Here is a 24,398-nt window from a genome sequence, read left to right on the forward strand (position 1 = left end):
ATGATCTTCACAATAACCCTGTGAGGTAGGCTAGGCTAAGAGCCCAAAACCTGGTCCAAGGTCACCCAAGGAGCTTTATAGCCAAGAGATTTGAACCCTGGACACCTGGGTCCTAGTCCAGTCTGGGCACTGCAGTACATTAACAACATGGATGGCTTTAAAGGAGGATCAGACTGAAGGAGAAGGCAAATCATGGCTACTAGCCATGGCTGCAATATTTGCCTTCACAATCAGAATTAGCAACGCTTTGGAACAGGGCTGGCCCAAAACATTTTGGCAGCTGAGGTGAACCATGAATTGGCACCACCCACCCATCCCTATTCGTGGAGGGGATGCTATGTAAGAAATTTGGCTTCGTTTGAAAAGTGTACAAACCCAGGCTTTTAAACACAACACCGTAGTCTCCACACAATGAAGCCCGCAAAAAGAAAGTTGTAGTGTTTTGTGCCCTTTGGAACTTGAGTTTACCTGCTTTTAGCATTCCAATTCTGGTACCAAGGAAGTTTTGTGCAAGCTCAGTGTTGTTCCCACCCCCGCCTGCCCAACACTCTCAGGTGTCGGGTTCGAATTCCAGCTTCTTTGTAAAGCTCACATGGTCACTTTGAGCCAATTACAACCTCTCAGCCTAACCCACCTCACCAGATCGTTGTGAGGGAAAAATGTGCAAAGGAAGGGATAATGTGTAATACCTTTATCTCCAACAGATAAATGAAATATTTTTTTAATTTCTAGAGTTGGAAAAAATATCTGAGCCTAGCATGCAAAATCCTAGCCTTTGCATTGCATGGTGCCTTGCAGCCTACACACATTAAGACACACATTAATTAATCCTAAAATTAATTTTACAAAGACCCAGGGAAGGCAGCAAAGTCTGCCATCCTTTGCACACTCACTTGTGAGTAAGCCCAACTGATCATAGTGTGACTGACTTCTGAGTAAACATGCATAGGTTTCTGCTGCGAATCCTACAGACTGACTGACATGAAGCAACCAAGCAGAGCAAACACAGAAAGGAAAGGTTAAAAATCGGCACCAAGCAACCAAAAACAATTTTTAAAAATAAAAATGCCTCTTTAAAGACAAATACTTGTGCCATCCCCAAATCCCCCGCATGAGGCATGAGTCAGAAAAAATGAAATGCATTCAGAGGCTCCTCACTAGGCCAGAGGAACATCACCTGGCTGTGGGGTGTGAAGGCCGCTTCCTGCAAGGCCCTTTCCACCTGGCCTAGGGGGTGAGGCCCAGACTCACCAGCCCCACTGAAGAGGCTCCTCATGAGGCTGGAGGAAGACAAACTTTCCCTTTGCTAGGCTTCTCTCCTGCTATTAAAAGCAAGCAGCAAATTATTATTAAATGGCCTCGGTCCAGTATATCTGAAGGAGCATCTCCACTCCCATCGTTTTACCCAGACACTGAGGTCCAGCGCCAAGGGCCTTTTGGCGGTTCCCTCCCTGCAAGAAGTGAGGTTACAGGGAACCAGGCAGAGGGCCTTGTCGGTGGTGGCGCCCGCCCTGTGGAACGCCCTCCCACCAGATGTCAAAGAAAACAACAACTACCAGACTTTTAGAAGACATCTGAAGGCAGCCCTGTTTAGGGAAGCTTTTAATGTTTGATGTATTACTGTATTTTAATATTTGGTTGGAAGATGGGCGGGGTATAAATTATTATTATTATTGGCTTGCAGCAGCACGTTGCAGCAGGCTGTATTAGAAGCCTCTGTAGCAGTCTAGGGTGGTCATCTTGAAGTAGTGAAGGCATGTGACGGTTTCCCAGCTTCTCCTTTTTCTTCTTTTGACAAAAGGGGGGAGGGACAAGACAGTATATGGTTTTGGGTGGCAATTGGCAGCCACCTTTTTCTGAAGCCACAGGAACCACCAGTTATGATAGCCGATATTCTGGCCAGCCAGGGAAATGGGGATTGACAGCATCCACAACCAGTTTCTGGGCCAGGAGGAAACACTGGATGTAAATGGAAGCAAACACACATTGCTTCCAGTTTGAAGTATTGATATCTCACCTTGGAGACCTGGTTGAAATGCTACACAGCTGTTGGGGCTTAGTTTAAGCTGGCAGGCACCTAAGTCCTTCACCAGTTATAGCCCATTGGGGTTTTCCTTCCCATAGCTAGGAGGATGTACAATCAACACAACATTCAGTGCTAAACCAATCTAATTAACAATTGACTATTGTATTTGATTAATGTGGAGCAGCGAAAGCATGGATTCCTCTTCAAAGCAAGCATAAGCACCATTTGCATGAACCTTACAGACGGGTGTTTTCCGCTTCCCAGTGTCCACAAAACACATCTACTTGTGCTATTGGAAGTGAAGCCAAGGGACACAACCAGATAGTCATCTAGATTTAACATGTAAATGACAACACATTTACCCACAAGAGGTCAAACCCGATCATATTCATAAAGATGTAACACCAGTGACATTTCCTGAGTTCATTTGCCAGGGGAACAAGAGAAACCAAGCTGAAGTTTTGCAGAGTGTGTTATCATTTCATCTCACAAGGTTTATATGCAGCTTGAATGAATGTCATAAAACTTCAAAGTGGTTTTAAAAAAGAATAAAACAATAAATTTACCAGTAGGTAAAAGCAACTATTTAAAACATTTTAAAATAATAACTAAAACCAATGAAGCTAAAAACCAAATCAAAATATGCTTGTCTAGTATTCTTAGTGAAAACTCAATGCCAAAGTCATTGTAGTTATTTTTTTTTATAGAAAACCAAAGAATGTTCCTTTGAAGAGATTTACTGATTTGCTGAATGTATTCATTCACAGAATAGCTCTCAAAAGCCTTCCCAGTCAGAAACAGGTCACTACCCAGCTTTTTCGAAGTATCTGGTTAATATGCTATAGCAGTGATCCTCTCCATTACAAGGTGGGATTTATTCCGACAATTTAAACAAGTCTGTTTCCCTTGCTCTTTCAGATTACTATCCGATAGCTGTTTTTGTAAAAGGTTGCATAATCAAAGCCCTGATACATTATGCACATAATTTCTTCCAAAGTAAGTCACTTTCAAGGTCATGCGGCAATCAGCAGAGCCTAATACCACTTTTTTACATGCAGTAGTTCCTATCAATCTTCAGCTAGTACATTCATTCAGGTAGAACTATATCATAGGTTTATAAGACACTTCAAGCAATGAATGCTATTAGGCTCTAAACTGTACATCCACTTTTAGACCCCATGTGCAACCAGTTTCTTTACATTTTAGCATATAATTATGGTGGTTTTACTGCTAGTCACCCCCCACCCCACCGTAGGTCAGGTTATGATCTGGTAGTGGTCATGGACAACAGCTGAAGCTACAGTAATTAACAGTAGCTAGCTACTAATAAACTCCTACAATCTACTTCAGCTTGAAGCCAGTTCTTCCAAGACTTCTTCATTTTCATTCCGGCTCACGGCAACAAATGTGTGAATAACCCAGACTGAAAATAACAAAGGGGCTTCATGCAGCCTGGAGAATGAACTGAGCCATGCTGTGAAATGGCATTGTGAGAGCAGAAATTGACAGTATTCTTGCAGAGGTTGTAGTATAAATGCCGACAGTTGCCTAATAGTTTGCAATGTCAGCTAAACCAAGAATGGTCACATGGTCGTCCACATTTTTCTGATCAGGCTGAGATTGGCACCCACCATAGCTAATAGCATTTGGGAATAATTTCAAAACCCCTTTGTGCCTTCAGACCTTGAGGAATAGGATTTACTGTGCTGATACTAATTCCAAGCCAATTTCATCGACTTCTCCTGCCAGATTTATAGTTTGCAAAAGTGGGTAGAGCACCAGCCCTTACTTCAGCATGAATTCAAGCTTACCAACATATACATTCATGAGAACTTATGTTTTGTGTCTTCCAAGTTCAGGAAAGGCCTATATGACAGGTTTAGAGAGATATCAGCAGTTGATTGAATTCTCCAGAAGCTATCTGGATATGATCTGGAATTCCACAATATACTGTAGGCTCTCCAAGAATCCTTGTTAATTCTCAGCATTCAAGCACCAAATTCTTCATAACACATATGATTCTCCTAACCTGAAGCTAGGAAGGAGTATCTCCCTGATAAAGCAGCAGCAGTTGACACTATTACAAAAACATTCAACAGAATTTCCACTGCCAGAGGCCAGGATTAAGGATGATAAACTACATTTTTACCCAATACAGTCTGTTATGTAATCTTTGGCAACGCTTACAGTCAAAGTATATTTAAATGTGTTTGTGTTGGCTGTTTTCTTCTCAGTTTTTACTTAGTTTACCAGGTAGTCAAGAAGCTACTAACATGCTTATGATTCACTGAAGGCTCTTGTTTAATGCATCCAAAGCAATCAGGAGTTTTAAGATAAGAGACGTTTTTATTTAAGCTGCAACACACATGGTTTTAATACAACATTTAAATCAGGTGAAAAGTAAAACACCGAACTATCAGCAGTAGAACATTTCCATTGGAAATGTGTTAAAATTCTCAAAGATCTCGTGTTACCATCTTACTGCAGTTTTCTTATGTGTTTCTAGCCTACACTCCATATGTTTTCTGTAGTCATGCAAAAGCAAATAAGATTTTGAAATGGAAGTCCATCGACTGCAAAGAATCATTTTTCACAGAGTAGCCAGCTTGGGTAAGAACAAAACCTGCAGAAGTTCTTCATGTAAACACACACATTTTAGAAGCCATGAACTTTCAGCTGCTCCTCCTTGACAATGCCAACCTGCAGAAGAGAAGGAGATGGCAGTAAGCCGGCAGCAGTTAGAACCTGAAAGTCCAACACAAAAATGAAGTTACACACTTGTCAATCCCAAGGCAGATGGAGAAAGAGTTAACATACAGATGAAACTGTACCAATGTACAACGGGAGGGGGAGAGACTCTTTTTGGTCTGAGGTGTGCCATCTTCCTGGTGTGCAACTGTCTATGGGTTGCAAGCCAGAAGCAAAACTGAGTGGACCAATGGAGGTGACTCTTACCTCTGTTATAGTTGGCTACATGAGAGCCATGGGTGGGGGGAAATCATACACACACATTCTATCCAATGAAGAATTATTACAGTTCAAGGACTCGTTTCAGGCAGGCTAAAGCACTCAGGGAGGGAGTGGAGCAACTCCTAGTACGGGGCATGGACCCAGGGAGTGAGTTTGGCCTTGGGAGAGTCCGAGGGCTGAAGAGAGAAGCCTGGAAGAACACATCTGCCCCCTGGACCAGTGCCCCCTATGGTACAAGAGGATCTACAGCAGCCATTCTTTTAGGTTACATTCAGAGAAGTGCCAAGCAGTGCCTTATGTAATTAATTAAGTTAATTTCTTGTGATAAAATCCAGCTGCTCAAATATATATCTCCGACTGCCAAAGTCAGGCCTGTTGCACTCCTCCCCCCTTGCCGCCAGTATGACTCGACTCAACCCTTTTAGTCCAGGCAGCAATATGGCTCACAGCTAGGGGTAGTGACTCACTCAACCCTGCCATGTTATGTTACATTCAGAGTCAAAAGAGTCTTGCTTAAATAGGCTTCCGAGTGCATTTTAACATTTGAGCAAGCAGCCTGAGCTGACTGACCTCTAGGAGGAATTGGCAAATGTTCTTCCTCTGGTCCCCTTGCAACTGGATCACTTCCCCGTACTCAGGATGCTCAATCACAGTACCATTACAGGCAAATTTCTACAAAGAAAGGTTTAATGCTTTTCAAAACCCAGTAGAAAATTATGCTTAGATCACTTTCAGAAGAGAACCAAAATCCATTATTTTGGTTATTATTTTTTTCCTTCAGAAGACATGCTCCAAAGGTTTTGCTAGCAAATGAGATATATGCTTTTCTAGTGATGGATTTTGGCAGAAGTTCCTAGATGCTTGGAGCTTAGAATTGCAGAGCTCAGCAATGCCTAAATCAACTGCAGGAGTCAAATCAATGTCCTGGCCCAACTTCACATTTTCCCCTACAACCTGACCACCACAAACTAGATGAGTAGATTTTGCTCCATTCCCACCCAACCTCAGATATCTTCCCATATCACCTCCCAGGTTTTTTCCTCTTTGCTCCAGGCTTGTCTCCCCACTTTTTTTTACTACTGTTCTAGAAATATAGAACTGAATGTTCAAAATAGAACTCGATGTAAAAACATCAATTCCTCCTCCGCAACACAATTGGCATTGTCAAAAACAGGCAACACGGTACTGAGCTATTTGTTCCAGGAACAACTTTCTGGTTACCTTTTGCAGCAATATATCTCCTTATGTGGCTTTTAAGTCATTTAAAAGGGTCTGGATCCATTCCTAGACAGTGACAATTGTAGAAAAGAGCATGAAAGCTGGTTATTGCAACTAAATTGACCAGCACACTGCTCAAACATTAATTTTTTTTCAGTTAAGACTGGCTGCTCCTGTCAGTGCATTCAACATCTGAAATGTTCATATACTGGAAAGCTGTCTCAACCAGAACATTTAACACGCCTGTCGCAGCATTTGATCTTTCCCTTTCCCACTGGAAATTTTTAATTTACATGCATTTCTCTTTCAAACACAAAAGCTTCAGGACCTAAGAGAAGAACAGCTCTACCTTTTTGAAGGCTTTCACAAGCTTCTTTTTGTCATAGTCATCTGCAATTCCCTGAACAGTAGTTAGTGTCTTTCTGCCGTTTCGTTGCTGGATCCTTATATGAATGTAGTCTTCAGTCCCTGCCGGGAGTAAGTCGTCACCCTTAGTTGCATCAGCAAAGGGGTCTGGAGGGGTGAAAAGTCCACATGAATTAGTCTGATGCAAACCTTCAAGTTCCTACATATTTTGAATGTCTTTTCCAAATGGTAGATAAAACATACTTCTTAGTATTCTAAACTACTTAATCCAGGCAGCAGCAATTCTTTACCATGTCAATACAAACATGATCGTGATATATTGTCACATATGGTAATTTCTGCGTATCTGTGGGTGTTGTCTGCTCTCTAAGGCCCATCCCTGGGCCCTTTTTCTCATTCTCTGCTACAGACTAACCCAGTCTTCATCTCACCTTGAGAACTTCCTCAAACACTAACCAGGAATACTCTAACACAAATGTATTCAGGACAGACTACTAACTGTGGGGAGAAAAACATACCAGCAATCATAAGTAGTCTGATATCCCGTTAGGCACCCTGGTAGTGAAAAGGTTTTTATTTTAGCCTTTGTCCACTAGTGCTCCCAAACCCACCCATTCCTCCATACAACGTTTCACTGCTTGCCTGCTACTAAAATGGAGGCTCTTTTCCACCTATGCCTTGTTTGAGGCTCAATCTGAGGAAGATCAGTTCCCTGCTTTTAGGCCAACCAGCTACCCGGATGAGGAAAAGGTCAATCTACCTTCAAAGAACTCCTTCCACAGCAGTCTGCCATGCAACTCCTGTGCATTGTAGAGGGGAGATTCTGGGGCCACTTCCAAGGTACACTGTCGGTTCACACCAGGCACTGGAGAGGCCTGTTGGGCTTACCCATTGACACATAGGAGCCCCCCTGCAGCTGCACAATGAACCTAGAGGTAATGCTTTGGCAAGTTAACAAGGGGAGGCAAGGGAAAGTCCAATATAAACACTGGGTACAAGCTGTACAATGAGGGAAGGCAGAGAATTCCAAATGGCCCTAGCATTCAAATTGTATTGCATGAATGAGGAAACTGTGGCCCTATGAGCATTGTTGGCTCCAGCTCCCATCAGGCTACTTCTGCATCACTGCAAAAGTTACAACAACTTGTTCACAGACTCCAATATGTCCAAGGCTAGTTCTGAGAGGCTACAAGCCTGTGCCACACTTCTGGCTGTAGGGAGGACTGGAGCACCTTATTGTCTTTCGTGTTTTTATTCTGAATGAGGAGCAACAAGTCATATGACCTCCCTCCCTGCAGTCAGAGCTTAGACAAAGGTTGACTACCTCCATGAACTCCTTAAAATGGTGCTGTTTTCTGTGAAGCAGAAAGTGGATTATGGGAGAATACGGCAGAACTTTAGCTTAAAGGATCTTCCACTGCTCCCTTAGCTGCAGAGACCAAGCCTACAAAATCTGCACTCCTTCATAGCTACTTGTCACTCCCCATCTGAAAGAGCAGAGTCAAAGTGGAGTCACACTGAAAACCCATTATCAATTTTCCACCTTTCCCTCCTTTACCAATTGACAAATTCTAAAGTCCTATCCAATTCAGGCATAAACCTCTACGAATGAAAAACGTCTTCAAAAAGCTGTTTTCAACAGATCAGGAAGTTTATTCGTGGCAAGGTGGATGTATCTGTGTTCAATACAAATCAAGGAGTGCAATTTTAGAACTGATGGCTACGGCAAAGATGATAAAATGGAGGCTCTTTGCATAGAAAGAGGAATCTCACAAAATAAATTCCCAGATAAATTCCCTGGATAGAGGAGAAATTCACCTCAAGACTGGTGGGGAAAATGGGAGAGACTGAGGTATAAAAGATCTGCCTAGGCCGGGGGGGGGGGATGTTGCTGGACACTCATTAGCTTGTCCAGCATGACCTGGGATGATGGGCGCTGTAATCCATCAACATCTGGGGGGGGCAGGTTCCCCACCCCCTAAGCCTAGACTGGAGAGGGGGGGGGAATCACTTGACTAAATGCTCATCAGGAGAATAATGTCAAATAGGCACAGAGTCATTGACCCCTCAAGAAAGAACATGCGTCAAGGCAGCTCTCCCCCCGCCTGCCCTCCCCCAAATACAAGTATTAAGTTAGCAAATGAAAGGAGAAGGAAAGTTTCTCAGTTATTATAGCACTGAGAACTGCAGGAATGAACTGCAGGGCTGGTGATCTGAGCTGCCCAGACAGCTTGCAAGATGTCAAATGGGTAGAACAAGCCAAATTCCTGAACTGCAATGCTGGGGGGGGGGCAGGGGGCTCCTTGAGGCAAAGGGGTCCCTCTGCCCAGTCCTTCTGCTGGCAACAAAACTCTGCTGCAGGTGAGGAAGTACCACGAGCAAGGGGAACCCTAATGTGTCACTCAAACAGCAAGTCAAGTCGGTGGAAGCTACCACTGGTGTTACATTCCTGCTGTTCATAGCTAGCAGAACACACACCTCCCTAAAAGAAAAAAAAACAACAAGAGAAGAGCTTGCTGGTACAAAATCCACTGGATCCAGAGCTGGCCCTTCTGCCATCATGTGACAGCAACAGACCCACTTTGGGCCTCTTCCCATCACCAACAAGGGTTCCCTGCCCTAGCTTCAACCCTGGCAGGGCAAGCAGAAGGGCTGAGGATGCAAGACTTGCTACTACTCCACTAACCCACCCTTGCTGGCCAGGAGGTTGCATTTTATCCCAATTCTTAAATACGCTGTTAGTACAGCTTTATATCAACAACTGGCAATACTAATGTCGAAGGGTCTACAGTAGGTTACAAACCAAATTTGGTCAATGCAGTAATAACAAATGGAAATAGCTAGATCAGGTGAGTGAGTGGGTAGGGTCTTGTGCACTAGGTTAGTCGCTATATACAGGGTGTTGCATTGATATCTTACTGAATGATTTGTCACAAAATATATCAGTTATGGGAACAGGAGTTTACTGGTGAAGACATCAGCAAACGAAGTCTTAACAGCGGACTATACAATGTGGACCAAGGTTAATAAAGTGGTTTAACCTAGCCCAGTGTTTCCAAAAGCTGAGTCTCCAGCTGTTTCTGGACTACAACTCCCATCATCCCTAGCTAGCAAGTCCAGTGGTCGGGGATGATGGGAACTGTAGTCCAAAAACAGCTGGCGACCCAAGTTTGGGGAAACCCACAAGCTACACTGAAAGTCCCAGTTTGCAAAACAGCCGCCAACTAGCAGAACACAGTAGAAGCCTGTTAAAGAGATACCATAATGAATAATAATAATAATAATACAAATATTTTATTATTTATACCCAGCCACACTGGGCAGCTTCCAACCAAATATTAAAATACAAGAGTCTATCAAACATTAAAAGCTTTCCTAAACAGGGCTGCCTTCAGATGTCTTCTAAAAGTCCGGTGGTTGTTTTCCTCTTTGACATCTGGTGGGAAGCACTCTGGCCCTCCCATCCACAAAACACACCATGGCCTCCTGGAAGGCACCTTTAAGCCACTGAACACCCAACATTTTTAGACAGCAGGGGTCAAGCAGACGTGTCCCGGCCCCATAGCAAGGAATCAACTCTGCGTGAAAGGAGAGAGGGTGAAGGAAGATGCCAAGACCCGTGCCAACAGCAGCAAACCCTTGCAGCTTAACAAAATGGACTGGGCGCAGCGTAGGGAAAGAGGTGTCTCTGCTGGGACCCCCCCCCCCAAAAAAAAATCTTGCGCGTTGCATCCATGCACCCATTTATCTCAACCTCCTGGGTGCTGCGCAAAAGGGATGCAAAGGCTTTGCCGGGGGGGGGGGGGAGAGGATGGCAAGGGGGCACGGAGGCAAGAGAGGACTCCCCCCCCTTATGCGCACCCCGTTTGCTGCCAGGGTAACGGACACCTGGGATGGGCCCCCGCGAGCCCCATTTCCCTCCACCAAGACCGAGGGAGCCCGGGGCGGAGGTGGGGCGTCTTCGCTGCCGGGCCTTTAAGGCGCCAGTCCCCGTCGGATCCTGCGCTAGCTGCGCGGGGGCCGCCGCTTCTTACCGAAGGATTGGAGGTTCTGGATAGTGGACATGCGATTCTGTGGCTGGGCGCTGCTCGGGGGGAAAAGGCCGCGGCTGCGTTGGCCCGGGGCTCCCTCAGGTTCAGCAGCGAGAGGAAGCGGGGGCCGAGAAAGAGAGAGAGAGAGAAGAGAGGGAGGGAGGGAGGCAAGCAGCCGGCGAGGAAGGCAGGCAGAGCGGACGCGGCGGGACAGAGGAGAAGCAGAGGCAGCGGCAGCAGCAGCAGCTGATCTAACGGCAACGTTCGCTCACAAAATGGCCGCCCGCTCGCCCGGAGCCTCTCCTTCGCCCAAGCGCGGGGCACGTGATTGCAGTGGGATTCGTCGTCCCCCCCCCGCCCCGCGCGGAATGTCGGGAAACGGAGTCCTCTCCGCCAGAGGAGAGCGCGAGGGAGCTCGCAGGAGGGACTACAACTCCCGGCGGGCATGGCGGGAAAGGGTTTTGTTTTTGTTCTGGCGCTCTCCGCCTCCTCCCAACCGCCTTTTTTTGTGTGTGCTTGCCGTCGAATGTCACGTCAGGACGTGTGCAAACGCGTGTTACGGATGATGATGATTATAAATTGATGTGTTATATATTACATATTATATATAAATTATATTATAAATTATATTTATAAAATATACATTTTTTAAATTATATTTTCATTTATGAAATAATAATAATAATAACAACAACAACATCCAAAACAAAATAAAAAAATTCCTTCCAGTAGCACCTTAAAGACCAACTAAGTCAGTTCTTGGTATGAGCTTTCGTGTGCATGCACACTTCTTCAGATACACTGAAACAGAAGTTTCCAGACCCTTCTATATAGTGAGAAGGTGGGGAGAGGTATTACTCAGAAGGGTGGTGGGAATGGGTGATTGGCAGATAGCTGTGATGAGCCTGTTGACGACTCTTAACGACTGCAATAGGTCTTACAGGAAAAAGCAAGGGGTGAGAAGGTGAAAAATGGCTTTGTCATGTATAATGAGATAAGAATCCAATGTCTTTGTTCAGACCAGGTCTCTCCATGGTTTTAAGTTTGGTAATAAGTTGCAATTCAGCAGCTTCTCTTTCCAGTCTATTTCTGAAATTCCTTTGTAATAGAACAGCTACTTTGAGATCTTGTATAGAATGTCCTGGGAGATTGAAGTGTTCTCCTACTGGTTTCTCTGTCTTGTGATTCCTGATGTCAGATTTATGTCCGTTTATCCTTTGGCGTAAGGTTTGGCCTGTTTGTCCAATATAGAGAGCTGAAGGACACTGTTGGCATTTGATGGCATACACAGTAATAACATCCGTACATCTCAGGGGCAGTTCACAAGATGGAAACACCAAATACATAATAAAAACAAAAACAACACAATACTCCCACTCCCACAAACACATTAATAAGGGGTATAAGATGTTAATCAGCCCCAGGCCTGGTCAAAGAGGAATGTTTTCACCCAGAGCCTAAAAATACATAGTGAAGGCGCCAGGTGAACTTCCCTGGGGAGAACATTCCACACACAGGGGCCTTTTCCCGTGTCGCCACCCTCTGGACCTCTCACGGAGGAGGCACACGAAGAAGGGATTGTAGGGTCCAGCTGGGTTCATATAGGGAGAGACAGTCCTTGAGGTATTGGGCAGGTTAAGGCTTTATCGGTCAAAACTGGCACTTGTGATGGGGCCTGGAAACTAATGGGCAGAAAGATGCGCACAAGGCAGTGAGCGAATCCTCGTTTTGCAAACATTACAGGCCAGGCACACCCCTCGCAATAGCATCACATTACTTTGTGCTTGCTCCATCCTGATCCCTCAGGACAGAGTCAGGGATACTTCGAAGTGAATGGTATACAGGGTCCTAAAGGTAAAGGTAAAGGTAAAGGTACACCTGACCATTAGGTCCAGTCGCGGACGACTCTGCGGTTGCAGTGCTCATCTGCTCTATAGGCCGAGGGAGCCGGCGTTTGTCCGCAGACAGCTTTTGGATCATGTGGCCAGCATGACTAAGCCACTTCTGGCAAACCAGAGCAGCGCACGGAAACGCCGTTTACATTCCCGCCGGAGCAGTACCTATTTATCTACTTGCGCTTTTGATGTGCTTTTGAACTGCTAGGTTGCCAGGAGCAGGGACTGAGCAATGGGAGGTCACCCCGTTGCGGGGATTTGAACTGCCAACCTTCTGATCAGCAAGCTCGAGGGTCTGTGGTTTAGACCACAGCACTACCCGTGTCCCCTATACAGGGTCCTAGGCATTGTCAAAGATTACTTTGTCCTGGGCATTCTGTTTGTGTGTGTCTCACAGTAGATGACCAGCAAACTTGTGGAAAGAACAGGAATAGGTCTAAACCTCCTGATGCTGCCTTGCCTAACTAGGAATCCCAAGCCTGGAAAACATGCTCAGTCCATATTGGCGCCTGCCAATCTCAGTTCATAAAATAAAATAAAATAAAGAGTTGGAAGGTACCATGGGGGGGTCATCTCGTCCAACCCCCTGCAACGCAGGAATCTCAACGCATTTGAAATCATACCAGACCCTGCTTAGCTTTGCAAATGTGCTCGCAGTTTTACTGCTGCACCAGGCCTGCGGGGATGAAAACCCATTCTAGCTACATATACCCAGAGGCACTCTCTTTATTCTCCCTCATTTCTAGTTGGGTTTTTGGTTTTTAAAAAAGGGGGGGAAGAGAGGTGTCAGTATTCATATCTTGGTACAAGCGCTGTGGGTGCCAGCACAAGATGGCTGCTGTGGACGGAAAATAAACAAACAAAATTGTGGCGATGCTGTATAGTTGTGAGTACACTCGGGGGGGGGGGGGGACCACTGCTTATTACCGTATTTCACACTTTCAGCTAATAAAACAGCTCTATGACTTCCTTCAGATGTCTTCTAAAGGTTTAATGTAGAGTTACTTATCTCCTTGGCTCGGGGGGGGCGGTTCACATAACTTCATACCTTCCAACATTTCTCTAATGAAAATTGGGACATCCTCCTATACCCAACAACATTTCTCTGATGAAAATAGGGATGTCCTAAGGAAAAGCGGGACATTCCAGGATCAAATTGGAAACTGGGACGGCTTCTGTAAATCTGGGACTGTCCCTGGAAAATAGGGACACTTGGAGGGCCTGCAGCAGCTGTTGTGTCACTCTGGCTAATGGCTGAGCTGGCCCTATCTGGTCTACTGTTCTGTGTGTCACATCATTTGGGAATACAGGCGAACTAATGCCAGTGTCCTAGAAGAAGCAAAGATCACCAGTGATGAAGCAATGATTCTTCAACTTCAACTTTGTTGGACTGGTTATGTTTGGATGCCTCATTATTGTCTTCCAAAGCAACTATATTCCGAACTTAAAAATGAAAAGTGTAATGCTGGTGGTCAACAAAAGAGGTTTAAAGACTCTCTCAAGGCAAATCTTTAAAAATGTGGTATAAACACTGACAACTGGGAAACACTGGCCAGCTCCAGTTGGAGAACAGCCTTTACCAAAGGTACCATGGGCTTTGAAGACGCTCAAACGCAGGACGAAAGGGAGAAACTTGCTAAGAGGAAGGCACGCTTGGCAAACACTCACTGTGATCAACTCCCGCCCAGAAACCTATGTCCCCACTGTGGAAGGACGTATGGATCCAAAATTGGCCTTCACAGTCACTCACGGACTCACTGTTAAGACCGTGTTCATGAAAGACAATCTTACAAGTGATCACTGTTGAATAGTGGGTTGACATAGCAGACGACACAGCAATTTCTCCAAAGCAGCTCTTTATTTTGTAAGCTGGAATAGAACTGACAGCAAACAGCTCAGCCGGCCTGCTTTTATAGGCAGCTGGCTGTCAACATTGTAGCAACAACAACCCAGGGTTTCCCGCCTAAAATAACTGATGTGGACCTGAGTGAAAACTACATACACAATACTCCTGGTGGCCAGGGTGAGAACTTCAATACATAACACCCCTCCCCACCGAGATAAGGCGTTAGTTACAATCGTAATGGTTTCCTTATATACAGCACTACACGTAATGGTTCAATTAGGCACAAAGCATATCGGTTACATTTCACATACTTCCATTAGACCAACAGTGTTACATGTCCAACAACATAGTCCTTTAAATACGGTCTACTGGCCTTGTGGATTTCCTGGGCGGAGAGTTCAACAGCTTCTGAGGCCACGGCCTCCTCAGTGGCTTTCTGCAGCGTGAGGTCTGGCTTAGCGAGGAGACACCATTGCAGACGGATGGATTTGATCCATCAGGGCATCATCTAAGTCTCGGAACTTGCAGTGCATTGCAGCCTGTCGGAGGGTGGTGGTGTAGTTGTTGACTGACTCCCCCTCTGCCTGGTTCCGGTGATAGAACGCATGGCGGGCAGCAATCTTGGACGGCTTTGGTGCGTAGTGGTTGCGGAGCTTCTCTTGAATCGTGTTCCAAGGTGCTGCCTGGACTGCTAGAGGCGCAACCAATGCTCGGGCCGTCTTGAACACTTCGGGGCCACAAAGGCTGAGGAGAGGCCCCACTTCTGCTCTACAGACCCTCTTGTCAGCTCATTTGCTTGGAGGTAGCAGTCAAACCGAGCGAGGTAGGAGTCCCAGGATTCAGAGGCTGGGGCAAACGGCGGTAGAGGCACGAGTGAAGCCATGGTTCCGATGCCGAAGTGGAGGCGATGGATGGTACAGAACGGTCAGCTCTGAATTGGTTCTGCTCCGTGATTTCGCTCAGTGTTTCTGCTCCGTGATTTCGCTCAGTGTTTCAGCTCCGTGATTCAGCTCATCTCAGAGGGTGGCCGCGTCTGGCTGTGCTCTGATGTCCATCGATCCCACCTTGGTCGCCAGTGTTGAATAGTGGGTTGACATAGCAGACGACACAGTGATTTCTCCTGAGTGAAAACTACATACACAATACTCCTGGTGGCCAGGGTGAGAACTTCAATACATAACAATCACCAAAGAAAGAAAGAAGACTCTTCTGCCCATTAGCCTTAACAGCCCACAGCTCAGTGTCTGCTGCTATTCTTATGTGCTCATAGGCACCTTATGTCAACGAGAGAGCTACAGGCTGCTATCATTCAGTAAGATGGAGTAGCTCCCCCCAGCCCCAGTCTTAATAACCTTGCAGTCTAAACGAAGCTGTCTTGAGCTACTCCAGAGATGAAAGACCCTTCCTGGGGTCTTCTGGACTGGAAAGGCATTGAGGAAAAATACACTGCCATTTTCACAAATAAGGGGCTGGCGTAAGACGTTAAGACTGCTATTCTGTACGCCTCCTTCCAATGATTAGTCAAGGATCTTCGCTTCCGGCATTTCCTGCTTTGTCCAAGATGCTCTGATAATCATGGGAAAGGTTATATTGGTCCAGAACAGGCTTGATTTCTTAAAAGAAGTGCTTCATTTCTAAGAGAGTACAGATGATGGAGTTCAAAGCTTCCTGGAAATCTTGAGTTTTGACTTGGAAACCTTTAATTATTCCCTGAGGAACAGGGATTTGATTGAAGCGACCCAATTTGTGAGCACCAGGCACTCTGCACATGCTCTCTTAAATTATTTGCCTTTTCTGAAGATCAAGAACCCTGATTTAATAAGGTACTGGGGCTTCACAGTGGCTTATAAAATTGAAACTAAGTTATGATGCAAATCTCAAAACATTTCCTTCTGTTTCTTGACTTTGGCAGCCCATCTTGGGAAAGCTGAGAAACTGCCCATCTCAAGAGAGGACAGAACAGTTTTTACTTTGAGAATTAACAACTGATCTTTCAGACCCTCCAAGTATCCCTATTTTCCAGGGACAGTCCTGGATTTAGAGAAGCCGTCTGGTTTCTGGTTGGATCCTGGAACCTCCAGCTTTTCCTTAGGACGTTCCTATTTTCATTGGAGAAATGCTGGAGGGTATGGAGTTATCTGACCCCCGAGCTATCTGGAAGCAGCCCTGTATAGGAAAGTTTTTCAAAGTTTAATAGGCAGAGTATAAATAGTAAAAATTATTATTATTATTAAACAGACCATCCCTATTTTCATTGGAGAAATATTGGAGGGTATGAACTTTCGCTATCTTCTATACATGTTTGACTCCCAGTCCATGATAATGCTCTGAAGGTTATACTGCTGAGTCTGTACACTAGATGGTGCTCATCTATAAAAAAACATTATTTTTAAAAATCTTTAAATGTGCTTCCTCTGAACCCAGAGAATTTGTGTTTGTGTGTGTCTGAGTCCCCCAATTCACATACAAAAAACTGTTAATTATGCTCTGCTACACTTATGTGATGATTTGCCTATCCCTCACAACTAAACAGTAAACTGGGGGGCAGTTTAATGTAAATAGGAATAATTTACTGCTTTGTTCCCCAAAACTAGCTGACAATCCAAGCAGTTGCTTTCTTTTCTAAACAGCAAATTATGGTAGAATGAGCAAATTTTAAAGCAGAGGCTTGGAAGGGACATCACAGTAGTGAATTTTCTGCATTGGCAGGGAATTGGACCAGATGATCTTTGAGATGTTTTCCACCTCTGTGATTCTACGGCTCCCAGTGTGAAAATACGTCTTGCAAACAATGTTGTAAAAAGTAAGGCAACGGAATATATAAAATGATGAGACAAGCGTCTCTTGGGAAAGGGCACTACAAACCACCAACTGTTGGATTATGAATCTGCTGCAGATGCAGCTGTCCTCCTTTAGCAACACAGTTCCTTTTCCTCCGAGGAAGAGTAGCTTTCCTCTTTGTTCTTCGCATTTGGCAGAGGAATATTTATTTATTGGAGAGTCACAAAATTGTCAAACTTTCATGTTCTCCAGAACTCTTCATCGGTCAAGATGATACAAAAAGCAGGCATTGGTGAGATGAGGAATTTTTAATTTGTTTTAAAAAATAGAATAGGTTGGGTGTTGTAACCTTGAGGTCAGCTGGTAGGGTAACTACAGCGGGAAATGGTATTACTTTGTGGTGGAGAAACTATGTAGGTTTTGCTTTACGCACACATATGACATTGTTATAAAGACAGCTGACCGTTTCTTTGGGTTGTATTCAAAGTAGTGCTAAGGGGAGCGTTCCATCAGCACGACTGCATAATTCAACTTTTCCGTCTCTCCTCTCCTCCTCCACGCCCCCTAAAACTGTTCTGGGTCCCCCCCTCTGAAACTAATATGGGGGAGCATGATTGGGGGGGGGGCAAGTGCCCTTTCACAATTGGAACTCATTCTGCTTGTGCAATAATTTAGATGAATACCACCCATTGTGTGTGTTCTTTTATGGATGATTTTATTTTACTCATCTTTTGGGGACAACTGAAGACTGTAGTGTAGGCCTTTGTTTGCGCTTTGTTAAGTACAGTGGTACCTCAGGTTAAGTACTTAATTCGTTCCGGAGGTCTGTACTTAACTTGAAACTGTTCTTAACCTGAAGCACCACTTTAGCTAATGGGGCCTCCTGATGCTGCCGCGCCGCCGGAGCACGATTTCTGTTCTCATCCTGAAGCAAAGTTCTTAACCTGAAGCACTATTTCTGGGTTAGCGGAGTCTGTAACCTGAAGCGTATGTAACCTGAAGTGTCTGTAACCTGAGGTACCACTGTACTATGATCAGGCCGATGAATGATGAGTTGGTTGGTTGGTTGGTTGGTTGGTTGAGTTATTATCTAAAGAATTTCATATCATGTATGTGCAAAGAAGACACTACCATTTGGCTTTATCAAATGGACCATCCCTATTTCTTCCAAAGATGCATAACATCCAGCTTGGCAAGAGGTTGGGAGTTTTGGCGGGAAACCTAGGAAAGGCTATAAACAGTTATTAATAGTTACAGATAGGTAGCCGTGTTGGTCTGCCATAGTCAAAACAAAATAAAAAAATTCCTTCCAGTAGCACCTTAAAGACCAACTAAGTTAGTTCTTGGTATGAGCTTTCGTGTGCATGCATGTGTATCTGAAGAAGTGTGCATGCACACGAAAGCTCATACCTAGAACTAACTTAGTTGGTCTTTAAGGTGCTACTGGAAGGAATTTTTTTTATTAAACAGTTATTAAGTTTGCTAATTCTGTCTTGAAAGTACTAAACAGGCCAATGATTACAATAAGAATGTGGTATAGTAATATGGATTTAAGACAATAAGAAAAGAGTTGAATATAGTCAATTGAAGGAACTAATTATATAGAAAGATGTTTGGGAGAACTGTTACAAGGTGATATAACAAAATTCAGTTAGGGGGGATTTGAGGAAGTCACTTAAGAATGGAATTTAAAATGAATATGAGAAGGAATATGTGTTTTTATTTTTTTATTTATTAGTATTGTAATGTGTTTTGTTTTGTGTGTTTTATATGTTATATTTGTTATAAATGTGGAAAATCAATAAAAAAAAATTGGAGGGGGGGCAAGTTTGCTAATTTTGAGAGCTCCAGCAAGTAACAGCAACTTGCTGGAGACCAGTCTGCTTTCTCTCTTTTAGGAAAAAAATAGTAATCGATTGCATCACCCCCCCATACATCAGGTCAGTCATTTTGTCCGTTCAGCCTGACAGTGATGAGAACGCAGTGTTAGCATTCCAATCACGAAGAGAAAGCTATAAAAGTCACAGCCTCCAAGCTGAAGTAGTGCTTTAGAAAAAAAATCCCACTTTGTGCGTCTCAGTACAACACAGTACGTCAATGGATACAAAAAGCTTGCCTATTTTAGCCCTGTGTTTTTTATGGTACCCATTGAATGAAGTGCATTCAGCAGGGAAATGTGAACATGAATAAACCAAGGTATCTGTGTCAGCTTTACTTCCTTGGAATAAGCAAAGGGGTGTTTCTGGGGTCTAGTAACTAGACTCTAGTTCCTACTGAGGAATCTTTTCTTCTCTTCCTCCCCTTTGCCACCGCTTCCAACTTTCTCCTATGTTCTCTGCTTTCTCACTTTCTCCTAAAGCTGATTCCTCTGGGCTCATTGGGGTGGAGTAAGAATAGGCTACAAATAAGTTGGTAAGGAAAGTTCACAAGTAATTTGGTGGGGGGCAGAATGGGTGCAAGATGAGCTGGAGCCAAGGAAGCCTATTTTAAAAGTATATATGTAACATTTCCAGTAATGTGAAAGACTTTGCTCAGCCCCAAACCACACATTATTATCAACTCAAATATTGAGTTGCCAGTGACCACATTTGGGATTTTGAGAAAGTGCTGTTGGTGCCTGCCACAAAATGGCTGCCCCATCAATGGGGGGAAAAGGCTCCTGTATCAGCTAACGCCACACTTCCTCAAATAGAAAAGCACTTGGCCCCTCTCCTCTGTTCAGTACAGAAGGGGAGGTGGGTGCCCAATCTGTGGGATAGCCATCCTCATATAACTAACATGCTGAAGTCTAATTAATGCATGAAGGGGTTAATAGCATGGAGTAAGTTGTCCTGCCAGGCTTAGCTCACCTTGGGAAGAAGGTAACCATGCCTTTGCTCCCTTCAGTCTACCTGATGAACTCAGCATGTGAAGAGGCTAAGCTGGTTGCTCCAGCTCAGCCGCATGGCTCTCACAAGCCATTCTTGTATTCCTATACCAATAACTTAGGAACTTTCACACTTTGGAACTAAACCAGGCATAGGCAACCTTGGCCCTCCAGGTGTTTTGGGCCTCCAACTCCCATGATCCATAGCTAACAGGACCAGTGGTCAGGGATGATGGGAATTGTAGTCTCAAAACATCTGGAGGACCGACATTGCCTATGCCTGAACTTACTGCCTGTGCCACCTTTCTGACTGATGTAAGAAAAGGCACATGAACCTGGACTTTGAAGAGTTTGTAAGTGAAATATACTCGGAGTCGCAAAGTGATTTCATGCTCTTTATTCAGCTCATAGTGGTGAGGAGGAATGAATGAAAGTCCCCTCAAAGTATCTGCCTTATATACATTATTTACACAATGGGCTGCACATGATTGGCTAATTCCGGAATTGTACTGTAAACCAATGAGGTTGTGGATTCACTTCAGTCTGGAGCATGATTGGGTGGTTCCTGCCAACCAATCATACTGCTGCATTGTTCTAGGACCAATCAGACTGCTGCATTCTGAATCCTATTGTTCTAGGACCAATCAGACTGCTGCCTTTTGGATCCTATTGTTCTAGGACCAATCAGACTGCTGCAGTTTGGATCCTATTCGACTCAGTACATAACACCCCTCCCCTCTAAGTTCCAGTCCTGCCCGGGAGGTCGCATTCATAGTCCTCAAGGTACGCTGGCGGCCTACGTGTGCGTTGCGGCCTGGGGTGTTCCCTGGTCCGGGGTTCTGGTTCTGGCTCATGTTCCAAGGATGCTGGCTGTGATGGGGCTGTTTGGTCTGGCGCAACCGGCTCGCTCAGTCGTGGTTCTGGTTCCGGTGTCCTTTCGGCCTCCCGGGACCTCTCTGTATTTACTGGTTCTGCCTCTCCTGCTGGCCCCTGCTGCTCTATGGGCCTCACTGCCCCACTGTTCCCCTGGGACTCCTCTGACCTGTCCTCCTCCTCCTGGTTTTCTCCCGGGAATCGTCGCCGTATCTGGTCACAGTGGCGGCGCCAGCATTGCCCCCCATCCGTTAGCACCTCGTACGACACGGGGCCAGTGACCCTGGTGACTGTGGCGGGTACCCATGCAGGGCCTGCCCCAAAATTCTTTGCGTACACTGGGTCCTGGGCCTCGAAGGTCCGGGGGTTCCTGCCTTCCCCCACCCCTACCTCATCCTGAGCTCTATCGGGGTGAAGGCGGTCCAATCTGATTGCAAGGCGCCGACCCATTAGTAGTTCAGCGGGGCTCCGGCCAGTCGTTGAGCTGGGGGTGCTGTGCTGTGCTAGAAGGAATGTGGCAAGGCGGTACTCCCAATCCCCTTGCGTCATGCGGCGAAGGGTGTCCTTGGTGGTCCGCACCATGCGTTCTGCTTGGCCATTGGTGGCAGGGTGGAATGGCGCCGAACGGATGTGGCGGATGGCGTTCTGCGCTGTGAAGGTTTGGAATTCTCCTGACGTAAATGCAGTCCCGTTGTCTGAGACGAGAGTGTCAGGGAGCCCGTGCGTTGCAAACAGCCTGCGTAGTACCCGGATGGCTGCGGATGTAGAAGTGGATGGTACCAGTGCGACTTCCAGCCATTTGGTGTAGGAGTCCACCACTATGAAGAATGTTTTCCCCTGAAAGGGGCCAGCGAAGTCCACATGCAGGCGTGACCATGGTGCTCGGGCAGACTCCCAGGACTGGACTGGGGCCCTTGGGGGATCTGGGCGGGATTCTTGGCAGGCCTGGCAGTGTTTGACCCAGGCCTCTATCTCTCCGTCGATCCCCGGCCACCACACATAACTCCTGGCAAGGGCCTTCATTCTTACTACCCCTGGGTGTGTCTCGTGTAGGGCTGTGAGGACCCTTTTGCGGAGGGGCTGGGGAACAACGACCCTGCTTCCCCATAACAGGCACCCCTTGTGGGCCGACAGTTCATGTTTGCGGGTTGTGTAGCTGGCGAATTCTGGCCCGGGGCTGCTGCTGGGCCATCCCCTCCACACCCAGTCCAGGACCCGGGAGATGACCCTATCTTTCTTGGAATGGTGTGCAACTTCTTGTGCCTGAATGGGGCGGTCGGGAAGCAGCTCCAGGCTCATAACCTCTTGTGCAGGTGCCGGGTCGGGGCCTGTTTCTGGTAGTGGTAGCCTGCTGAGGGCGTCCGCATGGCCCATCGCCTTCCCAGGGCGGTGAATCAGTGCATACTGGTAGCTGGCAAGGAAAATTGACCACCTGAGGACACGAGGAGACAGCACTTGGGGGGTCTGCTTTTCGGGGGCAAACAAGCCAAGCAACGGTTTGTGGTCAGTCACCACGGTGAAGGGCCGCCCATACAAGAAATCATGGAATTTTTTTACTCCCTTCACGATTGCCAGGCCCTCCTTGTCGATTTGTGAGTAGTTCCGCTCGGTTGCGTTGAGTGTCTGGGAAAAGTATGCCACCGGTACCTCTCTTCCATCTGGGAGTTGGTGTCCCAGGACAGCGCCAATGCCATAGGGTGAGGCGTCGCATGCTAGCACCACCGGCAGCCTCTCGTCGAAGTGTGCCAAGACCGAGTTTGAGACAAGCAAGTCCTTGACTGCCTGGAATGCGGCCTCCTGGCGATGGCCCCACACCCAAGGGGCCCGCTTGTCCAGGAGTCTGTGTAGGGGCTCCGCTACCGCCGCCTTGTGGGGAAGGAAGGAATGGTAAAAGTTCAATAGTCCCAAGAAGGCCTGAAGTTCAGTCTTGTTCCTGGGCGCTGGGGCATCACAAATGGCCCGTACCTTGTCCCCAGTCGGGTGGACCCCTTCTGCGTCCACCATGAATCCCAGAAAGTCCACCTGGGGCACTCCTAGTAGACATTTTTCCCGCTTTACCTTGAGACCCGCTGTCTGGAAACGGTGCAGAACGGTGCGGAGGCGGTCCTCAAACTCCTCTGGTGTGGGCCCGGCAATCAACACATCATCGAAGAAGGGGGTGACGCCAGGAATCCCTTTAAGGAGAGAGTCCATTAGATTCTGGAATATGCCTGGTGCCACGCTGACACCGAATTGCAGCCGCTTTACCCTGAATGCTCCTCTGTGCGTCACAATCGTCTGTGCCTCTGCTGTTGCCTCATCTACTGGCAGCTGTTGATATGCTTGGGCCAAGTCCAGCTTGCCAAAAATTTCCGACCCAGCCAGGGTGGCAAGGACATGGCTGACCACTGGCACTGGGTATGCATGGGCCGTGAGGGCCTTGTTTATGGTACATTTGTAGTCTGCGCAGATGCGGACTGAGCCATTAGGCTTGACAGGTGTGACGATTGGGGTTTCCCAGGGGGCATTAGGTACCGGTTCCAGCACTCCTTGCTCCACGAGCCGGTCCAATTCCTCGTCTATACGGGGTTTCAGAGCGAACGGGACCCGGCGGGCCTTGAGCCTGACTGGTCGTACTGCGGGGTCAAGCTGTAGAGCAATGGGGGGGCCCGTATACTGTCCCAATTTCCCATCGAAAACCCCCGGAAATTCCTTGCATATGGCGTCCACGTCCACTTGTAAGCTAGTGTGGTTCACCCCGGTGACAGCTAGCCCCAGTGGTCCAAACCATGCCAATCCCAGTAAGCTAATGTAGGGGCCCTTGACCACAAGCAAGTCCAGTTGCCGCGTCCGCCCTCGGTATTGCACCCTGAAGGTCCCCACCCCCATTGTGGGGACCTTACGTTTCTGGAAGTCCCGGAGGGTGAATGGGGCCGGCCTGAGTTTGGGACCCCCAGTAGGACACAGTTTCCTTAAGGTCCTTGCCGAGATTATGGATAGAGTTGAACCCGTGTCAAGCTCCATGCGGCATGGGGCCCCCTCTATCTGTACCTCTACATAAATTTTCTCTATGTTGGGGTGGGGCAACTGGTATACCTGGAAGTCCGTGAGCTCTGTCGAGTTGCCTTGGTGCGTTGGGCCCCGGGACCTGGGGTTCTTGGATTGGTCGTCTGATGCCTGGTGTCGGGTGGGCCGAGCCCGACACACCCGGGCGATGTGTCCCGATTTTCTGCACTGTCTGCACTCTGCATTGCGGAAACGGCAGGTCCTCCTCTCATGACTTTCTCCACAGCTTGCGCAGTTCCCTCCTTCTCGTCGAGGCAGCTGTGGTATGTGGGCTGCTTGAGTGCGCTGCTGTACTCGGTGCACCTCCTCCCTGTCAGATCCTGAGTCGTCGGTGAGGTCTTCATGGTGGACCCTCAGTTGGGACGGCTGGCTCGGCCGTGCCTCTTGTGTCGACCTCTCGGCAGCTTCCGTTGCCAGGGCCTCCTCCAGAGTGACCTGGAACGTTAGGTTCTTCTTAGCGTAGAGGCGTCGTTGCAGCTTC

The 24,398-nt window shown here is 46.7% G+C and overlaps 1 protein-coding gene across 1 annotated transcript; it reads right to left on the bottom strand.

Moving 5' to 3' along the window:
• Positions 1-4,352: 4,352 nt before the first annotated feature.
• Positions 4,353-10,877, bottom strand: EIF1B (eukaryotic translation initiation factor 1B). Its single transcript, XM_081834921.1, has 4 exons — positions 10,615-10,877; positions 6,564-6,727; positions 5,567-5,668; positions 4,353-4,726 (listed from the first exon to the last, which is right to left on the bottom strand). The coding sequence occupies exons 1-4, from the start codon at positions 10,643-10,645 to the stop codon at positions 4,682-4,684; spliced, it is 342 nt and encodes a 113-aa protein (XP_081691047.1). The 5' UTR covers positions 10,646-10,877; the 3' UTR covers positions 4,353-4,681.
• Positions 10,878-24,398: the final 13,521 nt, after the last annotated feature.

The sequence above is a fragment of the Podarcis erhardii genome (assembly GCF_964252035.2).
Source record: "Podarcis erhardii genome assembly, chromosome: 12".
Taxonomy (NCBI): domain Eukaryota; kingdom Metazoa; phylum Chordata; class Lepidosauria; order Squamata; family Lacertidae; genus Podarcis; species Podarcis erhardii.